The 12,537-nt window shown below is 44.3% G+C and overlaps 4 protein-coding genes across 4 annotated transcripts; all 4 read left to right on the top strand.

Moving 5' to 3' along the window:
- Positions 1-40: 40 nt before the first annotated feature.
- EV420DRAFT_1622636 (uncharacterized protein) lies at positions 41-3,304 on the top strand (the record flags this gene model as incomplete). Its single annotated transcript, XM_060475832.1, has 10 exons — positions 41-353; positions 404-909; positions 1,004-1,175; positions 1,233-1,347; positions 1,513-1,648; positions 1,701-1,876; positions 1,982-2,024; positions 2,073-2,372; positions 2,421-2,601; positions 2,655-3,304. 10 exons carry the CDS (start codon positions 41-43, stop codon positions 3,302-3,304), a joined length of 2,592 nt encoding a protein of 863 aa, XP_060325570.1.
- Positions 3,305-3,377: 73 nt separating this feature from the next.
- On the top strand, positions 3,378-4,025 carry EV420DRAFT_1648381 (uncharacterized protein; the record flags this gene model as incomplete). The annotated part of the gene is made up of 1 exon (XM_060478149.1): positions 3,378-4,025. The coding sequence occupies one exon, from the start codon at positions 3,378-3,380 to the stop codon at positions 4,023-4,025; it is 648 nt and encodes a 215-aa protein (XP_060325569.1).
- A 403-nt stretch (positions 4,026-4,428) lies between these two features.
- On the top strand, positions 4,429-6,030 carry EV420DRAFT_1648380 (uncharacterized protein; the record flags this gene model as incomplete). Its single annotated transcript, XM_060478148.1, has 9 exons — positions 4,429-4,587; positions 4,648-4,661; positions 4,710-4,882; positions 4,935-4,960; positions 5,009-5,115; positions 5,167-5,403; positions 5,457-5,524; positions 5,585-5,686; positions 5,732-6,030. 9 exons carry the CDS (start codon positions 4,429-4,431, stop codon positions 6,028-6,030), a joined length of 1,185 nt encoding a protein of 394 aa, XP_060325568.1.
- A 2,504-nt stretch (positions 6,031-8,534) lies between these two features.
- Positions 8,535-11,556, top strand: EV420DRAFT_1484297 (uncharacterized protein; the record flags this gene model as incomplete). Its single annotated transcript, XM_060470055.1, has 10 exons — positions 8,535-8,616; positions 8,910-9,058; positions 9,232-9,247; positions 9,345-9,443; positions 9,507-9,620; positions 10,233-10,381; positions 10,445-10,468; positions 10,734-10,772; positions 10,881-11,474; positions 11,533-11,556. The coding sequence occupies 10 exons, from the start codon at positions 8,535-8,537 to the stop codon at positions 11,554-11,556; spliced, it is 1,290 nt and encodes a 429-aa protein (XP_060325567.1).
- Positions 11,557-12,537: the final 981 nt, after the last annotated feature.

Genomic DNA, 12,537 nt, shown 5'->3' with positions numbered 1-12,537 from the left:
CATCTGCTCATAGGTTCTCTCTCTCATTTAGCTATAGACAATGGTTCGGCATCAATGTACCTGGCCAGGGTGTATTTGTACATTCAAACGAGCTGGTGACCTCACTAAACACATCAATTCAACTCATCATCGAGCACCGCAAATCTCACCAGCGGTTCAAACTGATCCAGACAGCAAGTCATCTGACTCTGAACTGAGACTGATCTCCCCAACCATCTTGCCAATAATCAACATTGATGAGGGCCTGGACATAGACGGGACCACCTTCGTCTCACCACTGCCAACTTCTCCTACACTGCCTGGACAGCCACCCGAGTCACAGGAGAAAAAACTTTACCATCCTTATCTTTCTGGTATGTTATCACTTTGACCTGGCTACCAGCACACTCATTGATCTGTCCAGGTGAAAAATGTGATAAAGACAGTCAGCCTTTGCCTCCAGATAGTCCACCCCCACCTCTCGCTGCCATTCCAAATGTCTGGGCCCTGTTTGATGGAGAAGTTCAGTTTCATCCGGCCGATTTCCTCTTCCGCAAAGTCAAGATGTCACAGAGAGATATCGATGAACTTATGGACTTGTGGGCCCTTGACCTGCACAAGCATGAGGATGATGCACCATTTGATAACCATCAAGCTCTTTACAAGGCTATTGATGAAATTTGTGTTGGAAGTGCACCATGGAAATGCTTTCAGACCGTTGTACCACCCAATCTCGGTGCAGATGCTCCAGACTGGCAGAAGCAGCCATATCAAGTATGGTTTCGTGACCCCGATCTGGTCATTGCCAACATACTGGCGAATCGGGACTTCGAGAAGGAGTTCAATACAGCACCCTACGTGCATCTCGATGCTCACAATCAATGGCGGTGGAGTGACTTTATGTCTGGGAATTATTCATGGTGGCATGCAGTATGTACCTCATTCTTATCTATCTGAGTTCTTCACCTCATTTTGTTATTGCACCTTTCAGACCCAGATTTATGAAGCAAACAATGATACTGAGGGTGCCATGTACATTGGTGTAATTCTCGGCAGTGACAAGACTACGGTTTCAGTTGCGACAGGCAATGTGGAATATTACCTGGTTTATCTTTCCATCGGAAACCTCCACAACTCCGCTCAACGAGGCCATCATAACGGGGTTATACCAATTGCTTTCCTTGCCATTCCTAAGTGTATGCTCTTCCATTCAGCTGCCCTGGTTTGTTAGCTCACCAAGACGGCCATTGTAGCGGATCGGAAATACGACCGTGACCTTGCCTTCTGGCTTTTCAAGAAGAAATTGTATCACCAATCTCTCACAGCTATACTCCACTCCCTGCAGCCTGCAATGACCGTACCAGTAGTGTGACAGTGCCCTGATGGATTTTATCGGTGGGTAATCTATGATCTGGGTCCATACATCGTCGATTATCCAGAGCAAGTTCTTTTGGCAGGGATTGTCCAAGGCTGGTGCGCCAAGTATGTGACCTATCAATGATGTTAAATAACACAATTAACTGGTCCTTGTAGGTGTACTGCTCCTGTGACCAATCTGGATGGATCAGGAGATCAGCGTTCATGCACACATACTGAGGCTTTACTGGAGTCTCTTGCTTGGCAGGGTGATGTGTTATGGGACAATTATGGCATTGATGAGGATATTCTGGTAGGCGTGTTCTGCCATGCTTAACCTCACTGATATCTGACTGGTTAATAAGCCGTTCACCTTCAATTTTCCTCATGCCGATATTCATGAGATGATGTCCTCGGACCTTCTACATCAGATTATCAAAGGGTCTTTCAAGGACCACCTGGTGGAGTGGGTGTTCAAGTACTTGGTTGCCAAGGAAGGAGAAGCCCGAGCAAATGCTATCATGGATGATATAGATCACCGGTATGTGTTTAGACCTGCCCGGAGCCATTCCAGCTAATGTCTGATCCCTAGAATTGCTGCAATGCCTCCCTTCCCTGGGCTATGATGATTTCCACAGGGTCGAAGATTCAAGCAATGGACTGGGGACGATTCAAAAGCCCTAATGAAGGTAAACATTGTTCAATTTCGTGATGGCAGCTTGCTGAAGTTTGGCCAGGTCTACCTAGCTGCGGTTTCAGACTATCTCCCAGAATCCATCATGCGATGTCTCTCAGCATTTATGGACTTTTATTATCTCGTTTGGCATTCAGACTTCGATGAGACTATGTTAAAACAAGTCCGAGACACTATCCAATGTTTTCACCATTACCGTGAGGCTTTCAGAGTGGCTGGTGTGCATGAAGACTTCTCTCTTCCTCGACAGCATGCCATTGTGCATTATCCTAGCCACATTATGGAATTTGGTGCTCCTAATGGTCTTTGCTCCTCAATCACTGAATCGTGGCACATTACTGCTGTCAAAAAGCCATGGCGATGATCCAATCAATATAACACTCTGAGTCAGATGTTACTCATGAATCAACAGCTCAACAAGCTTGCAGCTCTGCATGCAGATCTAGTTCAGCGGGGTCTTCTTGAACCTTTGCATGTGCCTCTGCCAGATCCATTTGATACAGGATTGGAGGATGAAGGCGCTGTTGATGGGGATCGCATCATGGCAGAGGTTTCATTGGCTAGGACCGCAGGTATGAAACTCACTGTGCTACCCTGTCATGCAACTAAGACCATACTATGCCAGAGCGACTATATCCCAGAAATATTGTGCAGCTGGGTCACTATGTAGGACAAGCCGATTTGCATGAGCTTACACAGCGATTTCTCTACGAGCAACTGACAGGAGAATCTTCTGATCATGTCAGTCTGGACGAATGCCCTAAAATCACCATGCTGATATCTGTCTTTCATTCCACCACTGCAACATTCTATTCTCCTAGTGACATCTCTGGCATCAGGGGCATGTGCCATGAACGTATACATGCCACACCATCATGGCATGGTTATCCTCGATATGATTGTGCTCTTGCTGTCACCAATGAGAGGGAGTTGGGATTTCGGGGCATGAGTGCTGTTTGTATTTTGCTCTTGTTTTCTTTCAGACACGAGGGCACAGAGTTTCCTTGTGCATTGGTGCATTGGTTCAAGAGGCATGGTCATAGCCCAGACCCTAAAACGGGCATGTGGATTGTACAACCCAAGTACCAGGGTGTTAGGTGCAATGTGGTCGTCACTGTGGTTCATTTGGATGCACTTCTATGTGGTGCTCATTTGATGCCTGTGTTCAGAGCTAAAACATTACCACACAAGTTTCATTATTCACGTTCTCTGGACTGCTTCAGTGCATTTTATATCAGTAAATATGCAGATCACCATATGCATGAGATTGTTTAATATAATAAAAATAACATTATTATCATTTTTCAGCAGGTTCCTGGCTAGTGCAGCTCTCTCTCCTCCTCCGACCATGCCCGCTGATGACCCATATGCCTTTTTCAATACTCCTGCACGCCCCCACAGACTGGCGCCTTTAACCAAGGAGCATCATTGGAGAGTTATGCAAGCAGCAATCAAAAGTCGAAGATTAGGCAAACTGTACGATACCATGCACATGGTTATTTTCAGCGTAACAGGAACCAAGGCTGACAACATCATACCTAGCTCGACCAAACCAGTGGATGTGCCAAAGAAAAAGTCCTACTTTGTGCAAGATGAAGACTCAGAGGATCAATTTGTAATGGCATCACCAGGAAACACGAGTGGCGATTCAGAAATCGACATCCAATACAACAGTCCTAGCACCTGGGACTTCATGATGCTCGATCTAGAAGTGTCAAATGGCTCAACTCGCATTCTACAAGCTCTTGAGGGCTTTCGTGTGTCATTCGATGTGGGGGTCATCTCACACAACTTGAGGGCTGGGTTGAAGGAGACACGGGAGGCACTGCACAAGCTCAAAAGGCTGGCTGATTGGATTGACAATGCAGACTTGAGGCAGTGGCGAAAGGCAGAAGAAGAGCATCAATGGCTGTGGAAGGGCTGGGAAAGATTTGTAGAAAAGGAGAACCACAAGCCTGAGTCGGAGAAGGTCCAGGAAGGTTATGCCAGTGGCTGAAGATATATACGAGGGCCATATAACAGTGAATTGAATACATGAATGAGAACAATTAACTTATTAACTCTCAAATAAGCGCAGTAGTATACTACTACTACTAAGTGACTAAACTAGTACCAGCTCACATAATGGTATGGTAATTATAGGAGTATAGAGAAAGTAAATGCCGGTGTGACCAAGGAAATACTCTATACATGCTATGGTACCTATAGCCTCTATAGGATTGTAAGATTGCTGATGATGGGCCATGCTGGCTGAACTGAACTGAACTCATAAGTCCTAACGCCTGACATCAGTGTCTGAACTGACAACCGAATGAACTACTGTCCTAACACCTAACAGTGGCTGAACTTACGGTTGAAATAGTACAGTATACAGAACCCCCGGAAAGCTTTACGCACAAATGGCCGAATTTGATAGACTGACAAACCAAACAAAGTACAAGGAAGTGTTGAAGCAGTTTTTTAAGTTTGCAGAGTCGGTGCATTCTAATTTTTTGAGTAATCCGTATGCTCTCACTGTATCCTCTGGGTTGCTGCTCACTGACCTTGATTCGAAAAGTGTTAGACTTGTTTTGCTAAAAGTGTTTTTGTATAATTGACAATGCTATTCTCGACAATAGCTGTACTGTGGGCTGTGAGCTAGATCATGCACTGACATTATTGCCATGCTTACTTTCTGTAGGAATTATGGATATGCTGCAGCTCAGGCTTACACTGTTTATCCAGACACAGACTTCCTCAATCTGGCTGTGACCTTGTGGACTTCTGTGAGGAAATATATGATATCTGATGAGAAAGCTGCCTCGGGTACCACAGAAGTCAAGAACTTCAATCTCTCATCATCATGTCTGGGCGGTGGGTGCCATTGATGCCTACAACTGATCTGTGTACTGATCCCTGTCGACAGTAACTCTAGAAGGCGGCACCTTTTTGGTGAGCTTTGTTTTACATCAATGCCTCATTTATTAATAAACCGACCAGACCAGTGATTCCAATGACCCAATACTCACTAGTCTAGCCTCTGGGTTCGTTTTCTTTTTGTTTTATCATTACCTCATGGCCAACTCTGAGAATTCAGCTTCTTTCTTGTATATGTGTCATAATGTTCCTGGAAGCGGGCATTGCTGACTGCGATAAAGCGTTTCTGCTCTATTGGCAGAAGCAACATCCAATCAGACATATCTCGATGCTGCCATCAAGTTGGCTAATTTTATACAGATGCATCTTCTGGATTCATCTAATATCATAGCTATGTCATCACAGTTAAATGAATCTTGCTCAGTGGATTTGACAGCATGCCCCTACAATTCGGGGATCTTTATAGAAGGGTTGGTCGTCCTAGCTGACATCACCCATAATGCATCCACTAAAGCCTTGTATGTGCTAATAGATTATGATTGTCGACATACTGAATCATGACATTTGATAGATTAAGCAGTACGATTAGTAACGTTACAACTTACCCACAATGGCAAGGATTGGACGGAGTCATCACTAGTACGTTCCTTTGCTCATAACTTTATGTCATGCACTCATTGTTGTTATCTGACAATGAAGCTGAAACAACTGGAGGGCTTTACATTGTATGGGCCCTGGCAGCACTATATGAATGCAACATGACATCCTCAGATCTTCGAGAATATATCAAGGAATACATTGGTGTGTAAGTGAGCCTGCATAAATCTACGCTTCTGACACACATAGCTTATTTCACTCTGGTGCAGTATAATGCTGTCATTAATCAGACCACTTCAGGTGGAAGTAACATCTACGGATTACCCTGGACAGGAGCACAAAGCACCTTGTTCTCCAGTGCTGGCCAGACTGTAGCAATAAGCTCATTGCTTAGTGCAATACAGCTTGCAGACGATCAGCCATCATCGACATTGAGTGATGATCCCACTTCTAGTGGCATTCCAACTGGAGCGATAGTCGGTGGTGTCATTGGTGGACTAGTGGTCTTCACGGGTATAATCGTGGGCATTGTTCTCCTGCGTAGATGATGGAACAATGCTCCTGTTGTTGTGAACCAGCGCTCCCCACAAAGACTCACACCATTCATGGCGACTTCAGTAGAACACCATATGAACTGGTCAGTGGAGAAAGATGCAGCAGGGAGAAGGATGGATGCACAGGCTGAATCGACGACTCCACTTGAAGCTGCCACAAGTCCACAAAATCCGTTACCCAAGAGAAGAGAGGATACACGTACAGAGGAACTGCTGAGGTTTCTCCATGAACGACTGCAGCCGGGCTGATGGAATGTCTTGGAAGACGAGCTGGCACCGCCAGAGTATCATGAAGGACAAACTATGTGAAAGGTGTTGAACTCTACTGGCTGTGACCATATTAATTATCTGTGTGCGCAAGAACAATGTGAATATGTACGTACAATTGGTGAACAAACCGAAAAAAAGGAATGTCAAGTAGTGCACTTGCTTAGTGAGCACACAGTTATTATCACCGCCTGCTTGTCCCATGAAGAAAAACAAAAGCTACCATCAGCCAGATTCTTTGCAAGCTCCGCCTCAATTCTCACCAACACATTGTCCATCAGTTTTGACAGCATCTCCAGGGCTTTCATATTCACTAGCTGAGTAAGTATAATTGCACCCATGTGGGTCAGATTGCTAGCTACTCACACAAGAAGGAGAGGCACAATAGTCGTTCCGAGCTCTTTGGCGATCATCCGGGGGAAATCCCTAACTTAGGCTAGCGAGCCTTATCCTTGAAATTTCTGAATTGAGGTCAAACCAAGAACCAGAAGTATGCTGAGTAGGTGACCACTACATGAGATCTAGAGGCATCTAAGCCAAACTCACATAGAACCCGGGACCGAGAAGTCCAATTCAAACTACACAAGCCGTTATCTGACAGGATACTAAAAAAAAACGGGAAATAAGAATAATTTCAATACGGTGACCACGAATACCTGCAATTTCAGAATGCCCCATCTCTGCACTATCCGCCGATTGTTGAAGAAACAAATTTGAAAGTTCTTTTCATTCATTTTTGAGGGTTTGTGATATTACTGTGTTTATGATACAAGGCAGAGAATGACCGTCATCTGCACAGTAATTGAACTTGGGGAATTGCTGTCAAGATGGCGGTGAGTACTATGGTGTGTTGTTAGCTCACTAATTTTTGCTTTGAGACGACAGATTTTCATCTGCAGAGCAAGGTAACGATGGTGACTTTATTTCAGCATCCACTCATTGGCGGCAGTAGAGTCCTCTTCATCTTCAGGGGTAGTGGTGAGAGACCCGACACAGAGATGGATGGATGTACAGACTGAGTTAACCACTTCACTTGGTCTGCCAAATCCGCTTCATGCAGAGAGTAGGGAGAATCTGCCGGCAGAGGAACTAGTGACACTGCTGAATGAATGACTGCAGCAGGGCCGATGGAGTGTCCTGGAGGACAAACCACTGCCAGAATATAATGAAGGGCAGTCTACGTAGAAAGCGTTGTGTGTCTACAGAGATTCAATACTAGACACTGTACTGGAGATATCATAATGGAGCTTCATGCCTTATTCATGAAACGAACATCACTCTAACTATCGGTTTATTCTCATGTTTACGACGTATATCATGGGTGTCAAAATTCTGATGAAACATCAACTCTATGTGGGAAACAGAAGAAGGACCACACCTGCTCAACAAACTTATTCAATGTTTACAAGTGACCTACCCTTTACCAAAACATTTAAAGGAGGACAATCCTACATGGACTATGTAAATTGTGTCAATGCATGCTGGGTCTGAAAAGAGAAAAACAAAACCCGACAATGCTGGATTATTTGCAAGCTCTACCTCGATTCTTGTCAGCATACCGTCAGCCAAATTTCGAAGTGCCTCCAAGGCCTTCATATTTGCCACCACTCATCCTTCCTTTGTCACATCGAGTATAGCCCAATGCATCCGTGTTCAGATTCATGACTGCTGACATAAGACAGAGACACAAATGTCGTTCCAAGTTTGTCAACAGTTTTATAACTCTGTGAGAGTATTTTTGAAACATTGGAATTGAGGTCGAACTGAAAAACAGGGTACATGATGGCAGCATGTGAGGAAGACATACTTTTCTGGTTACTGGACCGCCAGCTTCTGATGGGCATCTTGCTTGTCAAGTGTACTATGGCAAGTATGAGTAATGGATACATGATCATTGCTGCTCTGTATTAGGAGCATAAAGAACAAGCAGATCTGCAAAGTCTATAGAATGATCAGTAAGGCGAGTTAAGGAGATGGGATGGTACTTACAGCAGGCCTCCTCAAATTCATGCATACTTTACTCAGATGTTGCCCAATAAAAAGCCCAGCCTCATGAAGTAGAAGTGCCGAATGGTTTCTTCTATTGGAATCGGAGAGCGGGTTTACAGGCAAATACTGCATTTGAAATGCTTGTTATTATAGTCATGACAATAGGCAAAAATTGTGTATCAGAAGCTGAGCAAGACTTTCTTGAAAGTCTTCGATGATACTGGGATCTGATTGAAGTCACAATGAGTGAGCATCCTACCTTGGCTGGAATGGTAGCACCTCCATACGTCGATCCTACAACAAAAGTTGGCATGATGTCCCAAAGTAAGAGAAGCGGCACTGAGGATAGCATCTGCTTTGACACAAATTCTGGTGTTGCAGTGGTTCGCAATAATACTACCAAGTCAACAGCAGTCAGCTTTGTTTTGATATATAACAGTGATGTTATGGATCTTGTGTCTTTTCCGGTCTGCACATGAGTCAACACATGCCTACCCTTGGCCTTCTTGGCCTTGACCTTAGCTTACTGGTATTTTCTGTCATTTTCTCTTACTTTCTCTTACTTTCTCCTTCCTTCTTGTGAATACTAGAATAATAATGACTTATTTCCTTACTAGTAGTGATGTCCGGGTCAGGCTTAAAGCCTGCTACCCAGCCTGACCCAGCCCAACCCGACCCTGAAAAGCCTGGCCCTAGTGGAGGGCTTTGGCAGGCTCAAGGCTCAGGTGTCGACTTCAGAAAGCCCAAGCCCTGGGCTTTCGGCCTGGTAATCTGAGTCACTGTTTGATGCTGGACGGCATCCGTTGCAGTGCTGACTGATCCCAGCCTTCTTTACTCTCGTGTCCATGGTCATCTCTGCGCTCTGACTCTCACTGCGTGAAAACAATGAGGGACACCATCATACCAAGTGGTCTATGTAATGAGATATCAGAGATGTAGGTGGAGACTATATCAGGTATGTCCTGTCATTTGAATTTCATCTCTTTGGTGGCTGATAAACTGTACAGTTCTTACATGATACAAATAACTTGTAAAATACTGAAAAATCGTAGTAATTGCTTTGTCCTTCATGCTTGTGCGAGATGAGCCTGATCCTAATCTTATTGTCAATGGAAGACACAATCATCAGCGTCCTCAGCACTATGGAGAAAGTACATCACCACCACCACCCTCATCATCGTGAAAATGTGGTCCTGACAATCTGAACCCATCAGGCGATGATGAGCATACTGCTGTGCCATCTGTACCTCGGCAGTCCAAATGCATACGTACCAATGATGAGACCCTGGAGGAATGTGATGAGCCTGAGGTGCCAGAAAAACAAGCAGGTATGTGAAAAGCCTGGGCCTACTACCCAAGCCTGACCTGACCCAGTGAGGGTCAGGGCTTAGGGCTCGGGCTCCTCAAAATCTCAACCCAGGCCCTGAATTACCCAGCCCAAGCCCACAAAACCCAGCCTGACCCGACCCGCACATCACTACTTACTAGTGGTATATAAGTATTGTACTTGCCATTGTATTGGAATCTTAAGCTAATTTTACTCATCTTCGAAGTCCACTTAATTGTGTGAACTAAGCATCTCTGATCAGTTATGCCAAGCACTTGCCAATCAATTGCTTTCCGACTATGCCTAGCACTTTTCAGAGACCCAATCAGTTATGCCTAGTGCTTGCTGACGCCCTCGTTAACTATGCCTAGCGCTTGTTAGCACCCTTATGGATCTCTCTTGGTGGTTGGAACTTGGCTTATGGACATCCTCACTCATGACTTGGGTTTTACTTGAGTACTCATTAACTTGTGTATTAGCTCAAATACCCTGATTCTTAACATTGGTGGACACATTGGGATCACCTTGTAGAGGGAATCGTTTTATTCATTATTTCCTACTCACTTCAGCACCTTATCACACCTACTCACCCTGAATTCAATTACTATGCTAGGACCCATTTCAACAATCCATTTATCTGCTTCACAATGTTCTCCTCCAACTCAGCATATGCCTGGTGACTCGCTCAGCTTTCCAGATCCTCCAGCACTGCTTGTGTTTCCAGTTGACCCAGCTGACATTTCCAACACTGGTAGCTGGAAGGTTACTCGCTTGTGGCCATCCTGTGTTCCCCTCTTTACCTTCACAGAACATTCATGTTTGCAGGAGCATAAGGATCAGATTATAAAGGTACTTAAGCTCAGCAAGAACAAGAGACTTGGGAATAACCTATGAACCACCAGTGATTGTGTATTGAAGCATAACCAGTACACTGAGACCTTCTCGGAAGAAACACGCATGCTAGATTTCCTTCTTACATCGGTTTTTTCCTCTACTACATTCATGAAAGACATCGTGTACAAATTGGATGAGAAAATCTATCAGGATCTTCACACCCTATTAACAACTTGCCATGCATTAGCTTTCTCATCACTCAATAGCTTTGGTTATTTAGATCTCAGACCACCTGCATGGGCTATTGACACTGCAAAAGGTTTGATGGCCAACAATTTTGAGTTAGTTGTATGCCTTTCAGTATCGCATTTGGGTCAAGCATTTTCTTCATATGCTTGATTATGTCTATGACTGGAATAAACTTCAGACATGTGTATACTTAGACAAAAAACTGCTGGCAGTTCAGCACAATGCTGACAGAGCACATCTCAAGAAAAGGGAGTATTACCTTCCTGCCATTCCTCCTGTATCACATCCTAATCCTTTCAAGTCAAAAACCTCTTTTCAGGCCTCGGCCTCCAACTTGAATGGGGGGAGAGTACACTATGATACTACAAGAGATGAGGAACAGTATTCTAGCAACTCATGGACCACTAAAATACGAGTGCCCCACCGAGCTCAGATTTCTGAAGATTTAGGTAGCCGAAATCCCTCTTTGCACAAGGGAAATTGCCAAGGATGTTCTCTTAGCAATCCTGGCTTGGATCAAGGTAATAATGATGGAAACCAAGGTCCATTTCATCGTGATCCAGGCTATTCACAAATTCTTGCATGCTCTGCTTACTCAGAGTATACCAGCATCGCCTCTGACACTGCGTTCAAAGAGACTGAGGCTAACATACCTACTTTCAACAGTAATCCAAACCCGAGGGATAGTTGTGAGAACAAAGTCATTGATACTCTGGCCTGGAATAATAACATCGGCAATCCAGTCCTTCCCTATTCAACCAATAACCAGCAGGTGAGGGCCAGCTCATACGGGTGGCAATTCAGAGTCCTATTTTGTGTCACACATACAGGCAAAAGATATGAAGAATATCTAAGCTATACTTGGCAAAAGAGTACAGGACATTCATAATTAAGATTCCATATTATCTACTCAGATGTGTTGTATGACAATCCCATCAATTCAGTAGCTTGTGCAAGTCAGAAACTATGATAGAAACAGTGGCAATATGACCTATATCACTGGTACTGGAGCCAAGAGCTTGAATGAAACAGAAGATGTCAGATTAATGATTCCGAAAAATCCGTGTAAAGCATCACCTGCAATCACACTAATATCACAGGACATTATGACCATGACAGTGCAAACAAAGAGGTACTGACCTTAGCAAAAACAGCAGGGATTCCTACAACATCAGATGGCATATTAGCCAGAACAATGATACTAGCCAAACACGATGTACATACCTGCCATCCTCTGGCCTGCCGCCTATTACCTGATGACTTTATTCTTGAATATGTCGAGATGTCATTATATCTCACTGCATGAGAAATACAGAGTTTTAGGTCAAAGAAGGGTAAACCTGGGAAGGAATACGTACCTAGAGTGTGGCAGCATCGATACAATTGAAATTGGAGGTCTTCTGTCACCATCAAACAAGCTAAGAGGAACACTGTCTGGTCAGCACTGATTGTAACCAGGCGACAGAACAAACCCTTACTCAAGGGATGTATAGTGGCTTTACTTGAAATTCTACTGAGGTAGCCTCGAATTTGTACAAGTGTGCACCCACAATTCAGCCTGTCTTAACATCACACAAAGGGGAGACACCACAGTGAAGACTGCAAATGAGATAGAAAGCTCAGGTAAATATTGGTGGTTGAGGTGGGATCCCAGGACTGGGAGGATATATAGTGCCAGTCATAGTCATGTGAAGAGTATTAGTTTCTCCCATGGCAAGTCGACACCCAACAATGATAGGTCGGGACTGACTTCCTAGTTGTGAAGTTCTCATACTAGGGCTACATCTGTGCAGCATAAAGTGCTTAGAGTTAGTATCAGCAGAGGCTATCAAATA

The sequence above is a fragment of the Desarmillaria tabescens genome (genome assembly GCF_030435595.1).
Source record: "Desarmillaria tabescens strain CCBAS 213 chromosome Unknown EV420scaffold_49, whole genome shotgun sequence".
In the NCBI taxonomy this organism is placed as follows: Eukaryota; Fungi; Basidiomycota; class Agaricomycetes; order Agaricales; family Physalacriaceae; genus Desarmillaria; species Desarmillaria tabescens.
Note: the sequence above shows the minus strand (reverse complement) of the source record. Positions and strands in the feature narration are given on the sequence as shown.